The 19,921-nt window shown below is 38.8% G+C and overlaps 1 protein-coding gene across 7 annotated transcripts in view; it reads left to right on the top strand.

Annotated features, from left to right (window-relative positions):
* RUBCN (rubicon autophagy regulator) overlaps nt 1–19,921 on the top strand; it is a 60,813-nt gene that overhangs the window by 15,661 nt on the left and 25,231 nt on the right. For 6 of the 7 annotated variants that reach the window (XM_070466138.1, XM_070466139.1, XM_070466133.1 and 3 more), the window contains exons 2-6: nt 8,014–8,167; nt 14,444–14,527; nt 17,144–17,303; nt 18,164–18,270; nt 19,323–19,476. In XM_070466138.1, the coding sequence (XP_070322239.1) occupies nt 8,129–8,167; nt 14,444–14,527; nt 17,144–17,303; nt 18,164–18,270; nt 19,323–19,476 (544 nt within the window). In that variant the 5' untranslated portion in view covers nt 8,014–8,128. Of the gene's footprint in view, nt 1–4,011; nt 4,065–8,013; nt 8,168–14,443; nt 14,528–17,143; nt 17,304–18,163; nt 18,271–19,322; nt 19,477–19,921 lie in introns of all 7 variants that reach the window. The other variant, XM_070466137.1, reaches the window with a different exon arrangement.

Below are 19,921 nucleotides of genomic sequence, written 5' to 3' on the forward strand. Positions count from 1 at the left end.
ATTTATGTCTAAATTAATTAAAATTAAATAAAAATTTAAAATTTTGGTTTTTTAGTCACACTGCACAGACTTCAAATGCTTAATGGTCACAGTGGCTAGTGGCTGCCATACGGGACAGCGTAGATACAGAACATTTTCAGCAACACAGAAAGTTCAGTTGCACAATGCTGCTGTGGATTTAAATCTGCGTTTTTTCAGGAATGAACTGCAGCATGCTTACATGTTTTTAGTTCCTCTGGATCGGGCTCACTTTGTAGTATAACCTCCAGTTGATTTGGAGGAGAGAAACTTTTTATCATAAGATACTTTTGAGAAAAAAGCAGTAAGAGTCATAATGCCATCCCTGTTCACCACCTTCACCTCTTCAATCACTTCAAGATTATGATTTTATTTTTGCCTCCTAACCTCCTAGAGAGTCCTTTGAGAGTTTTAAATTTTCCGAGGGTTCCCCCCCCAATTTATTCTACTTTTGTTATTTGTTCAATGTTTCATTGTTTTCTAATCAAAGAATATATTTATACTACGTCTACTTTTGAGAATCTGTTGACTTTTTGTGTGTGCCTTAGTACAAGGCCAGTTTCTATGACTGTTCTGTATGTCCTTTAAAAAAATGTTTCTCAGGATGTAGTTTTCCAGGTGTAATAGAACAACTTTATTAATCATAGATTATTCAGCTCTTCTAATCACTTTTTTACTTTTAGTTTTCATGATCTCCCATTACCATTGTTTTTTCTTTTATTTCCATTTTTCTTTTTCTTTTCTGCAGTTTTTGTTTTGTGTGTGTGTTGTTTTGCTTGATATGTTTTGAGCTCATGTTATTAGATACATAAGAACTGATGAGAGCTGTATCTTTGTTATTCCTTCTTTGTCTTTTCAAATATTCTTGCCTTGAGTTCAACCTAGATATTAATATAGTTTCCTCCTACTTTTTTGTTTGATTGGCTGTTTTAGTTGAAATAGTTCAGTTTATTCCATTGATACTTATTTTTATCTCATCTCGAGTCTTAATTCTGTCATTTTTCAAAACTGATTTTTATAATGTTCTCCTGCTGTTTTCTTTCCTTAGCAGTTTTTGAAATAGTTTAGTGTTAGTTCTCATGCTCATGCTCAGTCATGTTTATTCTTTGCAACCCCATGAACTTTAGCCCACCAGGCTCCTCTGTCCATGGAATTTTCCTGGTAAGAATACTAGAGTAGAGTGCCATTTCCTACTCCAGGGGATCTTCCTGATCCAGGGGTCAGGAGATTTGGCAGGTGGGTTCTTTACCACTAATGCCCTCTTGGAAGCACCAGTTTTAGTTCTAATGATGGTTATCTTTTACTTTAAAACTCCCTAAAACTGAGGTGACTGAGGCAGTATCTTCCCTCCTTTGCCTTTGCTATTGGAGTGCTGGTGTATGCACTGGTGTATCTTACTTGTAAAGCACTCTTCTCCTCAGACAACCTAAGATGTAACTGTAAGGTAATGAGTTTGGCTTTCTTATGTGACCCACAAAATGAACTCTGTTGTCTTTCATTCTATTCAGTAAGCAGATTTGAGCCTCCTGTATACAAGATCATCCAATATTGAGGAAGTCTTTCTGGCTATCTTGCTTCAGTGAGAGCACCATGAACATAAACAGGGCTTTGGAATCTGTGCTAAGGAGAGATTTGGCCCTGGTTTAAATGCAGTTAAGATATTCTTTGGACATTGAGCACTGTAACTAGTCCTAATTATGTCACAAGCTGTCCAATCCCAGAATTTTCTCTGAAGCAGAATGGGTAAGAAAGGTTTAGACTAGGTACCCCTTCTGATTAAAAAAATTGGGTTTGTTAGATTTATTCTAAGAATGCTTATTGTGGCAAATAGATGGAGGAACAATGGAAACAGCGAGAGACTTTATTTTGGAGGGCTCCAAAATCACTGCAGATGGTGACTGCAGCCATGAAATTAAAAGATGCTTGCTCCTTGGAAGAAAAACTATGATCAACCTAGACAGCATATTAAAAAGCAGAGACATTACCTTGCCAACAAAGGTCCATCTAGTCAAAGCTATGGTTTTTTCCAATAGTCACATATGAATGTGAGTTGGACTATAAAGACAGCTGAGCACCAAAGAATTGATGCTTTTGAACTGTGGTGTTAGAGAAGACTCTTGAGAGTCCCTTGGACTGCGAGGAGATCCAACCAGTCAATCCTAAAGGAGATCAGTCCTGAATATTCATTGGAAGGACTGATACTGAAGCTGAAACTCCAGTACTTTGGCCACCTGATGTGAAGAACTGACTCATTTGAAAAGACCCTGATGCTGGGAAAGATTGAAGGCAGGAGGAGAAGGGGACGACAGAGGATGAGATGGTTGGATGGCATCGCCAACTCAGTGGACATTAGTTTGAGCAAGGTCTGGGAGATAGTGAAGGACAGGGAAGCCTGGCATGCTTCAGTCCATGGGGGTTGCAAAAAGTTGGACACCAATTAGCAGCTGAACATTAACATTAGATTTATGCAATGGAAGTTCAAAGGAAAAGGAAAGTAATACTACTATTACCTGTTTGATGGTGGTACTTTCTGTAGATTATCCTTTATTAATCAGCTGTTCTATCTGTGTTACAGATAAGGGAACTGAAACTTAAGGAGTTTAGTGACTTGCACAGCTGTTTTGTGCAGAGCTAGGATTCACATTCAGGCTGGCCTGACTATGAAGCTTATTCTCTTTCCACTGAAGACATTTTCTGTCTGCGTATTAAAATAGAAAAGAAATAGAAAAAACATGGTCCTTTTCCTTAAGGAAATCAACCATATACCAGTAAATAATTTTTTTAAGGATTAATATTAGGAGGAATGATATAGTGACAGCATGTATTGTGGAGTTTCTAACAAAAAATTTGTAACAGGTCAGATTATTTAGAACTTCTTGGGGAAAGACTGAACTAGAGCTGAACCTTAATCCCTGATTGGGAGAAGAAGAGAATCATTCCAAGTCTCCATGAATAAAGTCATGGGAGTAGGCATGAGGTTAGCATGTTTGCAATTGAGTGTAGTAGAGACTGTCTTCAAACTGAGAAGTACTGAGCAGGATGGAGAATTTTTGAACTAAGGAGTTTGCATATCATTGGTGGTTAGGTTTCTGACATAAGGGATTTTCCTTCCTTTTGTTAAATCTACTCATTGTTAAAATTAAAGAAATCTGATGTCATTAAAATGTAGGATGATTAGTAAAGCATTTGTTGAGTAGGTATAAAGTTACACAGCTTGCCTTCTAGACATTAGGATTCCTAGACATTGAAGTTCCCTCCTAGACTTTGAGATTCTGCTATCAGCCACTAAAGGGATGGGACTACCAGCGGTTAGATTCTTCTAAGTGCATTAGCACTGAGAACTGTATAATAAATCAAGTGTGTTTTTTCTATAAGCATATTATTTATTTAAAAGCATCATATAAATATTTAACTACATACTCTACAAATTAAATACTATATAATTAAAAACAGAAAATATAGAGCCAGATAAGAAGAAAGTTAAATGCAAATTAAACATTGTAGTTTCTTGCTACGTCAGTGTTACAATACTAATTTCCCTAATTATGTTTTTCCCTGCTTTAAGAATGAATCCATTACTTCTTTCTAGGAAATGCTTTCTGGCATTAAAAGTCCTAGGTGCTTGCCTGACCACTGTCTGTCAGCATAAGACACCTTTGATACTTGAGTATTTAAAAAATCCTTTATGGTACTTTCCAGCTTCTTGTTTGCAAACTTGGTACATATTATTGACCTTTCATTAATTGCTAGCCTGATGGAAGGCAGAAATAGCTCCTCTCTTATCTACATTCCCCTTATGTAACCAAAAGTAAACACTGTTAACATATCACTATTTCTTTTAGTATATGTATGTTGAGATCACAAATATAATTTTACATTCTGCTTTTTATACTTTTACATACTTTCATTAGCTTTGGAAACTCTTCCTAATAATATGTTTTACTTGTTTCATGATGTCCCACACGTGGATGTCACATACTTCTCGAATTTCAGGGATCACATCATTATCTGACTTGGGACAGCCTGACCTTCAACTCTGTTCTCAGGTAGATACCACATTCCAATCCAGATGACTGGCATGCTGTAGATGGGATATGCTAATAAGTTGAAGCTGTTTCTTTTTACCACTAAAAAGAGCACTGAATGTAAAAGATATATCAATATATATTTCTTGCATTGAATGTCATTTTACAGTTGCACGGTACTCACTATTTACTATTGATTTCACTTATTTTTAGTGATTAGTTTTATATTGGTTTTATGGTATAACACTTCTTTAAAAAATGGCATTTATTTATAACTTTACTGTTTTAACCTGAGTGTCACTTTTAATTGTGATTTGGCATGCTTAAGACTAAGTTGGCATTTAGGGAAATGGTTTTTCTTGGGTATCCTTATTTGAGTTGCTTAAGTAATTCCTGTTACTTTTCAAAGAATGTAGTCAAAATCCTCCAAAAAGAAAATAGATAGAACTTTATTCTGCAGTTGGCTTTGCTGTTTGTTGATAAAAATAGTTCAAGTAGAGATGGATTATACTGTCCCTTGCCACTTGGGCCTAGTTCTTTCTTGACATAGGGTGAGATGCTTAGAAAGACTTGCTTTTAACTTATGGTGTTTAAAGAAGAACACTCTGTGGGATTTTCCTGGTGGTCCAGTGGTTAAGAATCCCCCTTGCAATGCAGGAGACTCAGGGAACTAAGATCCCTCATGTCTTGGGTCAACTAAGCCCTGCACACTGCAACTAAGACCCGATGCAGCCAAATAAATAAATATTTAAAAAAAAAAGAGCACTCTGTATACTTGCAGAAGTGGCTCTACAAAGGACTGCTTTGAGGCTCATCTAGTCCTTGCCTGTGCCTAGAGGAGGTTACATGTGAATGTAGGATACCATTCAAATAATTACTACCAAACAGGTTTAGCTTAGGAAAGACTGACCTCAGTTGCTAACAATCTGGGTCAACGATGAGGAGGAATATTTTACTTCCCATGGTGATCTATTGACATCTAAGATTCAAATATGAATGGATTAATCCAGCCACTATGTATGGGCTTCAGTTGAATTTAGTATTTTAACTCTCTGAAAATGAAAACAATATCATTAGGAAAAAGGATCCTAAAAAAGGCAAAGACACTAAAGAGACTGATTATGTAAATAAAAAAATTTTTTAAAGTTTACTTTTACCTCTACATGAGCATGTACCAAATATAGATGATTTGGTACATCTTAGAGTAAGAGCCACATTCTTCTGTAGCTTTGTTATCTCAGGGACACTTCATGTCGGGGAAGAGAAGTTCTTCAGTTCATCCAGAAGTTGTTAATAAATCTGAATGCTCAAGGTTTCTAGAGTTTCAGTGCTCTTTGTAAAATTTTGGGATCAAAGCCCTAGGATTTAGGGTACTTAGTGTCTACATGCAGGATTTATGATGATGCTCTTTGATGGTTAAACTAGTAAGATCAATACAGAATGAATCAGAACACAAATATGCAGAGTCACTTGAGGAACCAGACTGGCTCTCAGGCCTGCACAATTTGACTGTAACCTATTGGCATTGTGTCAGTCAGAACAGGCCAGATGAACCCTGAGGAAGCATAGGAGATGGAGAGTCACTGAAGCAGAAGTTGGCAGTCACTTGGCCTCTGTAATGGCAGTTTCTTACAGTACAACAATAAATGGCCTTTTAATGACCACCTCCGTCTTGTGTGCATCTTGTTACCTTGAAATATCTTTCAGAACTGGTTTAGAAATAGAACAGGGGAATGGCCAACAGGTACATGAGAAAGTGCTCCACAAGACCAGTCATGAGGGAAATGCAAATCAAAACCAGAGTGTCATCTCACACCTGTTAGAAGGGCAAAAGTCAAGAGACAACAAGTGTTGGTGAGGATGTGGAGATAAAGGGACCCTAGGGCATTGTTGGTGGGATTATAGACTGGGGCAACCACTCTGAAAAACTGTGTGGAGATCCCTCAGGATATTAAAGATAGAATTGGCATATGACCCAGCTGTTCTCCTTCTGAGTATATATATCCCAAGGAAACAAAATCACTATTTCTTAAAGATATCTGCATCCCCATTTTCATTGCAGTATTGTTTAAAATAGCCAAGACATGGAAACAACCTACTAACATGTTTCCTAACATGGAAACAAACACTGACAGATGAATTGATAAAGAAAATGCCACACAGACACACACATGGGAATATTATTCATAAGGAAATCTAGCCATTTTTAACAGCATGAGTGGTGGGCATTATGCTAAGTGAAATAAATCAGACAGAGAATGGTAAATAAGTATTATCTCACTTATATGTGAAATCCCCAAAACCCAAAGCCCATAGAAACAGAACAGATTGATTACTAGAGGCAGAGGATGAGGGAGTAGGGGAAATGGGTGAAATGGTCCAAAGGTACAAAGTTATAAGTCAGTTTTAGGGGCATAATATATAGCATGGTGACTGTAGTTAACAGTTCTGTATTGTGGTAATATATTTGAAACTTGCTAAAAGAGTAGATCTTAAAAGTTCTCATCACAAGGAACAAAAGTTATAACCATGAGGTGATAGATGTTCACTGAACTTATTGTGGTGATCATTTCAAAGTATATGCATATATAAAATCATTATGTTGTATGCCTTAAACTAATATAATGTTATATGTCAGTTATATCTTAGTAAAACTCAGTTGGGGGAGAAATAGATCAGAGGAGCCTGGTGACTCAAGTGTTTAATGACATAAGGTTAAAAAAACCTGATGTCTCCCCATTTGAATAAATTCTTGATCTTAAGGGCTCTAGAGTAGATCAGAGTGAGATCCATCTGGCTTTTCCTTTTTAGATAATACTTCTGTACCAGACCTAGCTTCATTCGTTTTATTTTGTCTGCCATTACTCTCTTCATCCACTTTTCAAAAATGGCTTAGAAAGTGTAGAAAATGTATGAGAAGTTAGTTTTGAGCACTGATTGAGTTAGAAAGGATTTCAATTCAGAACCCTCCTACCCTTGTAGCTATTTAAATGATACTAAAATGGTTATGGTAAAAGTCCCTTAAAGAAATTATAACCATCCCCAGGACTGTCCTTGAAGGGGAAAGAGTAGTGTTCTAACAAGATATGAAAAAACTAGGTAAAGTATATAGTGTAGCAGTTGGAGGCCCAAGAGGAGGAGTTTGATACCTCATCTCCTCATGTTTTCCTTATCCATTTGATTCTGTGCATCCAGTTCTTTTTATTCAGTTGCAGCCGGTTTTGAATTTTTATTGGGTAAGAATCTGTATTGAGAAAATGCTTGGAATCTGGGAGGAACCTTGAATACCATCTAGGGCAGCAATTTTTAGACTTTTCCACTGAAGTACTTCAGATGATCCAGGAGAATAAGCCAATAGTTGATTGACTGGGGGACGTGTCCTAAGTGGCTTAGTGCGAGCTTAGGACATTTTTGCCTCAATTTTAGCTTAAAAAATCATGGGAGAAAATCATGGGCCATTTTTATTCTTATCTGTAATATTTGTGTACAAATATATATACTTAGTACTGGAAATACAGTTAATAAAAAGTTGTTTTTTGACTTTTTGTTCAGGCAAAGGTTTCTGACTTTCAGCAAATGCCCTTCATCTCTTTATATAGTGCTCACATAATGTCATTGCCCAACTGAGCCACTGGGGAAGCCCAGAAATGGATCTTAATGGCTCACAAGCCAAGAAACACAGGGTATGGGCTACTTGTGTGAGGATAAAATGATAGTAGATGAAGACCACCTTACAGAGCACAATATGCTATGTAAATACAAGGGCTTTTTTTTTTTTTAAATTTTAAAATCTTAGTGTTCTTTACAGCTTCAGTCCTCTCAGAACTGGGTCTTACACCCAAGTAAAAAATTAATAGGGGAGAGAATGTTAGGATGCGGACAGGAGGCTTCTTATCTTAGACTTTCTGTGACACAGAATGATCGAGTACAACAAAGAAACTAACCATTGGTATAATTGATGGCCTTGCAGGAGGGAGCACTGGCAGTTGCTGGGTAATTTGAAGACTACTGTGGAGGGTTTAGTGTCAGCCAACAGCCCCAATGTCTGGTCCAAGTATGGTGGCCTGGAGCGGCTTTGCAGAGACATGCAGAGCATCCTCTATCATGGGCTCATCCATGACCAGGTATGTATACTGCTTCTTTTCTTTTTTTGCCAGATTGGCCAGATCCCTTGTTGAAAAGAAACATTTGCATTAAGTTGTTGGCAGAGAGAAGATGAAGGCAACTACCTGTGTGAGCCCTTGAGAACAGGACTGTGATATGATGATAATGAGGAGGAGAAGGACAATGTGGTGATAAATCATTAAGGTTTTCCTCTTAAGAGTATCCTAGGATATAGCTGAGAAATATTTACAGGATATTGTCGTTTATAGACTATCCTTTGAACATCATTTTGTAGATAACTGGTTGATGCTTATGAAAGATAGTTTTTAGTTATAGCTTATGTTTTTTTCTATATAAACTTTGTTGATGTTGAGTTTCTTTTCCTTATATCCTCAAACACTAATAAGCTTTGAGTATTAAAAATGAGTTAAATCTCAGTGGTTTCTGCTTCAATTCTCAATAGCTGTTACTCCATTTGCAGTTTTTAAATAAGGTTTGGTTCTGGGCAGAACTGTCAAGTGGGTCATTCGATCTGATCCTCCACTTTTTAAAAATCAGGCCTCATGTATATGTGCATAATTTGTGTTCCCAAACACTCATGCTCTTCCCTAGTCAGGGCCTAGTCTTCTTTCCTGAAAGCTTTTTCTGAGCCCGGCTTGTCTTTCTTTTTTAATCAGAGTTTATTCTCAACTAGCAGTCACACTGGGAAAAAATGAATTGATATTAAGATATTCATAGTTGATAGGATTTATTGCACTACCCTCCCTTCCAAAATAGTGTGTATTACCTCTAAACAAACTCTTTAAACCAGTTTTCTAGTAGAGTTTCAGAATTCACTGGAAAAGTTGGCTTAGGTTAGATTCTCTTTATTCAGAGTAAGTTCTGAAAGTAAGGCCCTCTTTCTAAAGAATTTTGAAGATATGAGGACAATTTCTTTTTTTTTTTCCCATTTATTTTTATTAGTTGGAGGCTAATTATTTTACAATATTGTAGTGGTTTTTGCCATACATTGACATGAATCAGCCATGGATTTACATGTGTTCCCCATCCCGATCCCCCCTCCCTGAGGACAATTTTTATCCTTTAAAGAGCTGAATTCTTCTCAATGGTCATCATTATTAAAACCTCACTCAAGGAGTTTGGATGCGACATTGTGTAGTAGACCGACAGACATCTTCAGAATCAGACAGAACCTGGATTGAAATTGCTCAGGTCCTTGGGGAAAAAAATGACAGTAGTAATAATTATGGATCTCTGAGTTAGACTGCTCTTATTTTAATCTCAGTTTCAACACTGTGTGGTACTGAGTAAGTTACATGACTGTTAGTACTTCTGTTTCTTCGTTTCTAAAATGAGGTGGTTACACTGGTATGTACCTCATAGGGTTGCTGTGAGAATTAAATGAGATAATACCTGAAAAACTTTAGAAAGTGTAAAAAGTTGTCTGTCAGTCTTAACTGTTAGGTGATGTTATCTTTTTTGAGCTTTTTCTCATCTGTTGAAATGATGATAGTATTATTTATGTCATAATGTTTGATAGAAAGATTAAATGAAACAGCATACAAATTGGCCTAACAGTTTTTAATACATAGGAAGTAATTAATAAATGTTCCTTTCACTTTTTTTTTAAGTTTCAAGTTGCATGTTGTCCTGTGGAAAAAAAATGTGAACATTGGAATTTATAGAACAAATAATTTGACCCACCACAATCTTGCTCTGCCCTTACCACTGTTGTTCTTGCTACTGAAGTTTAAGTAAGTTCGTGTTACCAAATCCAGTGCACATCTTCCCTCTAAACACTGTCTTGTGTTCTTCACTGTTGAACATCATCAGGCCTTGACTCATGTTGCATTATTATCTTCCAGTCTCATAGAGACCTCCTCCTATCCCTGCAACCACTCTTTCTTAGTTTCTTTCCCTGGAATTTTCTTCCTCTCAGATTTTCAGTTCAGTTCAGTTGCTCAGTCGTGTCCAACTCTTTGCGAACCCATGGACTGCAGCATGCCAGGCTTCCCTGTCCATCACCAACTCCCAGAGCTTACTCAAACTCATGTCCATTGAGTCACTGATGCCATCCAGCCATCTCATTCCCTGTGGTTCCCTTCTCCTTCCACCTCCAGTCTTTCCCAGCATCAGGGTCTTTTCAGTGAGTCAGTTCTTTGCATCAGGTGACCTAAATATTGGAGTTTCAGCTTCAGCATCAGTCCTTCAAATGAATATTCAGGACTGATCTCCTTTAGGATGGACTGGTTGGATCTCCTTGCAGTCCAAAAGACTCTTCAAGAGTTTTCTCCAACACCACAGTTCAAAAGCATCAATTCTTTGGCACTCAGCTTTCTTTTTAGTTTAACTCTCATATCCATACATGACTACTAAAGTAATGTCTCTGCTTTTTAATATGCTGTCTAGGTTGGTCATAGCTTTTCTTCCAAGGAGCAAGCATCTTTTAATTTCATGGCTGCAGTCACCATCTTCAGTGATTTTGGAGCCCCCCAAAATAAAGTCTGTCACTGTTTCTATTGTTTCCCCATCTATTTGCCATGAACTGATGGGACTGGATGCCATTATCTTAGTTTTCTGAATGTTGAGTTTTAAGGCAACTTTTTCACTCTCCTCTTTCACCTTCATTAGGAGGCTCTTTAGTTCTTTGCTTTCTGCCATAAGGGTGGTGTAATCTGCATATCTGAGGTTATTGATATTTCTCCCAACAATCATGATTCCAGCTTTGCTTCATCCACCCCAGCATTTCTCGTGATGCACTCTGCATAGAAGTTAAATAAGCAGGGTGACAATATACAGCCTTGACGTACTCCTTTCCCGATTTGGAACCAGTCTGTTGTTCCATGTCCAGTTCTAACTGTTGCTTCTTGACCTACATACAGATTTTTTAGGAGGTAGGTCAGGTGGTCTGGTATTCCTATCTCTTTAAGAATTTTCAGTTTATTGTGATCCACACAGTCAAGGCTTTAGCGTAGTTAATACAGTGGAAGTAGATGTTTTTGTGGAACTCTCTTGCTTTTTTGATGACCCAGTGGATGTTGGCAATTTGATCTCTGGTTTCTCTGCCTTTTCTAAAACCAGCTTGAACATCTGGAAGTTCACAGTTCACGTACTGTTGAAGCCTGGCTTGGAGAATTTTGAGCGTTACTTTAGTTTTTAATAGAGTCCAGTCCGACATCCTTATCTCCTCTTACTTTGTACATTTTTCTGAAAGAGTCTCATTCACTTGCATTGTTTTAACTATCACCTGTACACTAACAATCCCCAGCTCAGACCTCTCTGCTGAATTTTAGATCCACAAGACTACCTATCTGCTGTACATTATCATCTGGCTGGCTGTCCTACAGGCCAAGCACAGCATGACCCAAAACAAACTTATCTTCTCTCATAAGATTGCCCTTCCTCCTGATATTTAAAATACTAGTCGGTGGCATTGCCACCTCCTCAGTCTCCCAAAGCCAGGGTTGGGAACTGCACCACCAGGTTTTATAGAAACCCAATACAGATTTCCCAGACTGAGGACCTACCAGATTAGAGGCACCATCATTTAGTCATTCACATACTTGCATCTTGATAGTAAAAAAGTTCTTTTCTTGGGTCTGTTACTAATTTTGCATCATCATCTGGAGTAATCATTTTACTGTAATCACAAGACAGTTTTACCATCTGTGCCAGAAAGAGAAAATGTGTCATGATGAAATAGTGAAGTGAAATTCCTGAGTGAAAGATACTTGGTAAATGCAACACAATGTTATTGTTATGAATAAGTAATAAGATCTGTGAAGGCACTTGGTCACCAGAATGAACACTATTATAGTGTATGGCACCTACAAAATAGCAATAATATTAGTCAGTGGAAGCAGGGCAAACCAGACAGCTCTATCACACACATACATTCAGCAACTACAGGCTCAAGTGAGAAGAATTAAATACAAAAGAGCCTTACCACCTTCACCGCTGCTCTGTTCTGCCTTGTAAAGATCTAAAAATTAAAGTCTGTGTCAAGGACTTGTTTTTTCCCTCTCATTTCCTCCCTAAAGATTAAGGCTTTCAAAGGCTTCTAGCTGCTGTGTCATCAGGAAGCTATTCTGGGTGTTGTGCCCTTGGAGGGGGAAGGGATACATGATTCACGCTGGGCATATCTCTTTTGTGCTTTCCTAGGGATGAGTTATGGAATGTGAACTGTGTTTTTTTTAATCGTTCCGGGCCTTAGGATGCTATAACATCATAACCCTATTCTTGAAGGGATCTCATTTTCCTTGACATCCTGCATCTGGACTACCTTTTAGTCTTTCCGCAAGGCACAGTGTATTTGATAACCCCTTTTCTGCTGCTTGGAAATGTGGAGATGCTTAACCCCCGAGATCTCTTAGCTGACTATAAGTGCAAAGATCCCCTCTTTTCCACCACTAAGAAGAAACCTGCAGTTGGCGATATAGATGTCCCAATTTAAAAATAACAACAATAATAGAAAAGACCTCTTGTGTATGTGTATGTATATATTTGGCTGTACTCTGCGGCATGTGGGATCTTAGTTCTCTGACCAGGAATCAAACCTGTGCCTCCTGCTTTGGGATCATGGACTTAACCATTGGACCACCAGGGAAGTCACTGTTTATTTCTTTTCTGAATATGTAAATAACATATGTGTTTTTATTTGCTGAAAATTTAAAAATTATCGAAGAGTTTAGAAGAAAGTAAGTTATTACCCTGTAGATAAGGGCAGTCCTGATCATAAATCCGACTGTATTTGCGCAGAACAGAGGAGTAATCCTGTCCCTTTCTGTCTTAAATCCTCATGCTTGCTTTTCTTCCTTACCAGTAACTGTCCTCTGTGTCATTTCCTCCCTTCTCCCCAGAATAGGGTACTTTCATCTTCATTAAAAACGTGTGGCAGATAGATATCTTTTCTCCTCAATTCTTTTATTTTATTTTTTTTTTCTTTCCTCCTCAATTATTTTCTTAACAGTGTCTATGAATTTGTCTGCTGCTTCTTGGTCAGCAGCAGCTGCTTCTCCAAACCTCTTTCTAAAAATTTTAAACCATCCTTTGCAGGCATTAAATTCTCTAGCTTTAGATCCTCCACCATTTTTGCTTTCAGTTGTCACATGATGACTTTGCTTTTTCTTGAATCATATTAGAGTCTTTAGGTATGTCTTCCCTATAGCAATCCTGTACCAACATAAAAGCTGAGTTTTCAATATGTGATTAAAGTTATTTCTCAAAAAGTACAAGATTTTTGTGCCTGCTGGAGTAGCTATAGCAACAGCTTCACAAATTTCCTTTTCTTTTTTTACCATAGTCCTTATACTGGATTCATTTATCTTGAAATCATGGGTAACTGCACCTGTAGGCCTCAATCTGTGGTGTAGATTCGACTTTTTCTTATAATGCCATGACTTTGCTTCTTGGAAGCACTCCCAACATTGCTAGTGGCACTTTGTCTGGGTCCCAGAGTGTTATTCACAATCTTTGCTATTACATTAAACACAATGGAAAATACATGAGAACTGGGAGAGGTCACTTTTTACTGCAGTATATATTTTACTGAAGAGCTGAATAGCTCGTACAGATATGATTAGTGTCACATGGCATTTTGAGTGGACACTTGCAACATTTGAGCTCACAACAATAACAGGAGGTGGCTGCAAAATTATTATAGTAGTATATAATTGCATAAAATTAACTGTGCAATTATGATTTGATGTTCTTCTATATGTTTGTTTACATTGCTCTTGACTGCAAATGGCACCATGTATGGCTCCTAAGTGTTTGTGTGTGTAAGTTTTCATAAACGTTAACTTTTTATAATAGGTGTGTATATATTTTATGGTAGTAAATTATAAAGTAGGCTAGCATTTACATATATTTTATGGATTCATGAGATATCTAACTTTCCTAATTTTTTTCAATTTTTCCAAGCTATGCAGTTCATCTATGAGTTGTTTTCAAATTGTTACAAACCTTCAAAATTTTTTTCCAATATATTTATTGAAAAAATTCCACATAGAAGAGGACCCACACAGTTCAAACCTGTGTTGTTCAAGGGGTCGACTGTATAACCTTCTATATCATATGCATATATTACCTCCTTAAAAGAACAATTAGAATAGTTTTTAACAATTGACCTTTAAAAGGGTGACTATCTGTATGTGTTCCTTTGACTGCTGTTGAGAACCTTTATTGTGGCAAGGGAAGGTTAGGCTTTTCTTTTTCCTCTCTTTGAATATGGATATAAGAACTGGATGTGGTCCAAAATGGTAATGATTTGTTTACCTTATGTGTTCCTGAAATAGGTGTGTTGCCGCCAGACTGATTACTGGCAGTTTGTGAAAGACATTCGCTGGCTCAGTCCCCACTCAGCCCTTCATGTGGAGAAGGTAAGAAGTAAAGGCAACCACAAGGCTTTATTGTTTGATGTTCTGTATGCAGAGTCTCCTAGGCTAGAGGGATGGCATATGGCAAGTTTCCTATTAACCAAGAAGAGGAAATTATCCCTGTCGGACTGATTTGGAAAGGAAGATGCTTTAAAAAATAAGCCTTGTACACTCCTTGCTCTAGGCCACTTTCCCTCCTCTAGGGAAGGGGTATAAAGTTTTGTTATTTTCAAAAGATTTGCAAATATGGGACCAGAATGAAGCTTCTTAGAATCCAGAGCAAATGGCAAGAAGTTTTCTGAATGGTTAGGGGTAAGTAGGACTGATATGTGGTAACCATTTAAGAAGAAGAGGATACACCAAATACAAAAAAATGTGAGGTTCCTGGAGACCAGTGTCAAATGGAACCTAACACATTCCCAACAACTTTAGCTTCTGTTGTAGCCCTCTACTCTCCTGTTCTCTCAGCTCAGTATAGTAGCCCTGGTTCCCAGCCAGGGACAGAGCTCCAGGAGGTTAGGTAACTTGGCCAGAGTTACAAGACTAGTTCCAGAGCAATCACTGCCAAATATATATGTTTATTTATTTAACCCTGGGTTGTAGAAATTTTCAAGCATAGTCAAAATTAGATTAGTGAAATGAGCCCAAAATATCCATCACCCATCTCCAGTACTTACTGATTCATGACCAGTCTTGTTTCATGTGTATCACACTTACTGCCAGGTTCATTGCTGAGGAGATGTCTGGGAAAGTACTTTATTTTTAAATGATCAGGGAACCAAATTACAGGGTGGTCACTCTGGCTATTTTTTCTGAGAAAAGACCAGAGCACAGTGATTTTCTTACATGGATTTTTTTTTTTGGGTCCTTATCACTTTATTTTTCCCACCAAACCCCGTTCTCTTTCTTTTCTTAAATGTGTTTCTATAATCATTTCCTCTTAGAATCTACCTGAAAGTGCCATCCATACTTTTTTTTTTCCCCTCTGATTGTGGGCTATGAAACCTTGCTTGTAGAAATAGCCAGTAGGAGTATGTTTCAAATAGAGAATGCTGTGGTGAGAGCCAGAAAGAGGTGCTCAGGTGGTTTTTCTTTGGTAAAGAATCTTTGGGGGCATTTTTCCTAGATTTCTTACCCCAGGTTTTTCTTGCCTTCTTTTCTGGTTGTTGTTGTTCAGTCACTAAGTCATGTCCAACTCTTTGTGACCCTATGGACTACAGCACACAGGCTTCCCTGTCCTTCACCATCTCCTGGAGCTTGCTCAAACTCATGTCCATTGAGTCAGTGATGCCATCCAACCATCTCATCCTCTCTCGTCCCCTTCTCCTCCCACCTTCAGTCTTTTCCAGCATCAGGGTCTTTTCCAATAAGTCAGTTCTTCCCATCAGATGGCCAAAGTATTGGCGCTTCAGCTTCAGCATCAGTCCTTTCAAAGAATATTCAGGACTGATTTCCTTTAGGATTCACTGGTTGGATCTCCTTGCAGTCCAAGAGACTCTCAAGAGTCTTCTCCAACACCACAGTTCAAAAGCATCAATTTTTCGGCACTCAGCTTTCTTTATTGTCCAACTCTCACATCCGTATATGACTACTGGAAAAACTATAGCTTTGACTAGACGGACCTTTGTTGGCCAAGTGATGTCTCTGCTTTTTAATATGATGTCTAGGTTGGTCATAACTTTTCTTCCAAGGAGCAAGCATCTTTTAATTTCATGGCTGCAGTCACCATCTACAGTGATTTTGGAGCCCAAGAAAATAAAGTCTGTTACTGTTTCCATTGTTTCCCCCATCTATTTGCCATTAAGTGATGGGACTGGATGCCATTATATTCATTTTTTGAATGTTGAGTTTTAAGTCAGCTTTCTTCCTCTCCTTTCTCACCTTCATCAAGAGGCTCTTTAGTTCTTCTTCACTTTCTGCCATAAGGGTGGTGTCATCTGCTTATCTGAGGTTATTGATATTTTTCCCAACCATCTTGATTCTAGCTTGTGCTTCATCCAGCAGAGGGATCGGGTGGAGAGGGAGGTGGGAGGGGGGACTGGGATGGGGAATACATGTAAATCCATGGCTAATTCATATCAATGTATAACAAAAACTACTGTAATGATGTAAAGTAATTAGACTCCAACTAATAAAAATTTAAAAAAAAAAAAAATAAGCAGGGTGACAGTGTGCAGCCTTAATGTACTCCTTTCCTAATTTGGAACCAGTCCATTGTTCCATGTCCAGTTCTAACTGTTGCTTCTTGACCTGCATACCTGAAATAGAAGACTCTATGAAAGAACCCAGGGTGTCAAGTTCATTTTTCCTCTGAATATCCCAGAATACATGCCTCTTTGGAGTTAGAACATAAAGAGACAGATGTAGCAGCTTTGTCCTCTCCTGGAGCTGCATATTATATCTTAACTGCTTAGTCCCTTTCCAGTGGTCCACACCAGCAGCAGGGCCATTAATCTCTTCCCTACTTCTCCTTCCTCTACAACATCTAGATGCTAGCTGGAGGGCAAATACCTCTGATTAACTCCTCTGACCTTGCTCAGTTTAGTTTTCCTGTCATTAGCCTCAACCTCGTTGGATTGATCAGGATGTATATTTTGACTCATGCTTCTTTGCTCCCAGTTTATCAACTTGCATGAGAACGGCCAGAGCAGCCCGGATGGCGTGAGTGAGCGTGCCGTGGCTGAGCTGTGGCTGCAGCACAGCCTGCAGTGCCACTGCCTCTCAGCCCAGCTCCGACCTCTGCTGGGGGACAGACAGTACATCAGAAAATTCTACACAGGTAGGTAGAGGTCACCTCTCCAGGGTTGCTGCATGGACTTCCTCATTCTCCTCCACTTTACTCTTCTTTATAGACCCACTCTTACCCTGGGGTCACATACTTTTACTTGATTTCACAGAGATTCTAATCAGAAACATGTATCCAGTCTTCTCTCTAACGTCTTGTGTAAAACACAGTCACGCTTTATGCTAAGGTATTTCCCCACTCTTATACACACAGATCAATAAGAATAACTTACTATCGGGGGGTAGGAAGGGAGAATGGGGACTCAGAGTGTCTTAATGTGGACAGAGTTTCAGTTTAGGAAGGTGATGGGGAGAGAGATGATGGTGAGAGTTGCACAACAATGTGAATGTACTTAGTGTCACTGGCCTGTATAGTTAAACATGGTTAAATAGTAAGTTTTATATTATGTGGCTTTTACCACAATAGACAGCATTAATAAAAGAATCTATACTATTTACTGAGAGTTTTCTATGTTCTAGTCAGTGTTATCTATATTTTATACATACATACCTAACAGTAACTCTGAGAGTTGGGTATTAATACCCCTATTTTCTAATCAGAAAAGCAGAGCTCAAAGGAGGTCAGGTGATTGGCCAGAGTCACCCAAAGCCAGAGATTACATCTGGGTCTTTCTGATTTTTGCAGCCTCTTGTCATAGCCTCTTTGCTATCCTGCACATGACCTAGCCTCTTCTGTACTTTATTTGTCCCTGGTTTCCCTCTATCCACAGCGATATGATTCTCCTTATCTTTGCCTTTTCCCTCTCTCCTTCCCTGACCTTCTCCCGGGGCCATATAGGGAGGCTGAAATTCTCCCTAAGGGGCTCCGTCACTGCAGCAGTTTTTTCTCCCCAGATACTGCTTTCCTGCTAAGTGACGCCCACGTCACGGCCATGCTTCAGTGCCTGGAAGCAGTGGAACAGAACAACCCTCGCCTGCTGGCTCAGATTGATGCTTCTATGGTAAAGGGGGAAAGGAATTATCTGTGTCTGTTTTCTGGCCTCCTACACCTCACCATGATGCAACCCTGTGTAGCAAACTACTTCACTTAGGCAATTATGAACTGAAAGGCTCTCATTAAAAACAAACAGAAAACTTAGAAAAAGGAGAGGCGGTACCATTAAGTATCTGTTGAAGTAAAAAGCCTATTTGTAAGTAAACTTAAGTCTATTTGCGGAGGGAGTTGTCTGTTTTCTTTTTTTTTAATCCTTAAAAAAATCTTTAGTTTGAGTAAGCACCTCCTGAAGGGCAGGCTTGATAAAATGGCGGAGGGATGATTGTGAATCAAGCTGACTGTAGATAGAGCATCAGATGTAGTGTGGCCTAATGTTACGTAGGATCATTTTTTCCAAGGAAATTTTGTTATTTTGTGTTGCTTATTTTTCATTCTCCAGGTCACTCATCCCATCACTAATATCAGTGCCTCAGCTAGAATGGAATCACAAGCCCTCTTTCTTTTGTGGAGGGATCCCCTATCTCTCCTGGTTTTAAAATTTTGATTCTTGCTTGCCACCTATGGAATATTCTCTACATGCCAGTCATGGTGCTATGCACAATGCATGTATCATCTCATTTAATCCTCACAACTCTGTAAAGTAGACATTAATCTCATTTTATAAAGGAGGCAAAAAAAATAAAATAAAGGAGGCCACTGAGGGACAGAGTAGATAAATCATTTGCCCAGAGTTTGGACCAAATAACTTGTGATAGGGCCTGGCTTTGAGCCCCAGTGTATCTGACTTCTGACTCCTCGTGCATAGACTTAAGCCCTTTGCTGTATTGCCTTCACGGTAAAGCACTCCTGGTCTAATCACCGAGGATTCCAGCTGCAGAAGCCATGATGTTTGCCAGGACTTTGAGCTTTCAAAGTTGTGTGCTGTGGTAGAGGGTACCTGTGCTGTCTCTACAGGCCCTGGCTGCAGTTCAGTTTCTGCCAGTGTTTCTATAATACTGTGCCCTTCCTCTGAGGGCCACTATCCTTGATTCTGACACTTTTTTTTTTTTTTTTTAATAGTTTGCCAGAAAGCATGAGAGCCCACTCCTGGTGACAAAGAGCCAGAGCCTGACAGCTCTGCCTGGTTCCGCATACACCCCTTCAACCAACAGTGCTCAGCATTCCTACTTTGGGTCCTTCTCCAGTCTCCACCACCTCCCCCACCACAGCTTAGGTATGGGAGCAGTGAGGGATTGTGAAGACATATATCTCCAACCTTGGAAAACGGAGGACATAGTGGTTGCTTACCCACTGGCTATGATAGAGCCTCTGGTCAGTGCAGTTTGTCACACTTCATGTCTCAGTATGGAAGTCTTAAAGAGGAATATAGCAACTAGCCTAAGATAATTCCGTAGAATCATTAAAGTAACAGAGGAAAGAGATGTTTTTAGTTTCCCCTGGGTTTCTAATCCACATCGCCAAGAAGGCATTTCAATAATAATAGCTAACATTTCTTCAGTGCCTGCCACATGTCAGGCTCTGTTGTCATCAATTTGTTTATATTATCTCATTTAATCCTCAAAACAGTCCTACGAGGTGGGTGTTATTATTATTGCTCATTGAGCATTATTATTGCTCATGGGGAATGCATACTGGTAAGCAAAGAAGCCACTGTCTCA

This window comes from Odocoileus virginianus, chromosome 4 (assembly GCF_023699985.2).
Source record: "Odocoileus virginianus isolate 20LAN1187 ecotype Illinois chromosome 4, Ovbor_1.2, whole genome shotgun sequence".
NCBI lineage: Eukaryota > Metazoa > Chordata > Mammalia > Artiodactyla > Cervidae > Odocoileus > Odocoileus virginianus.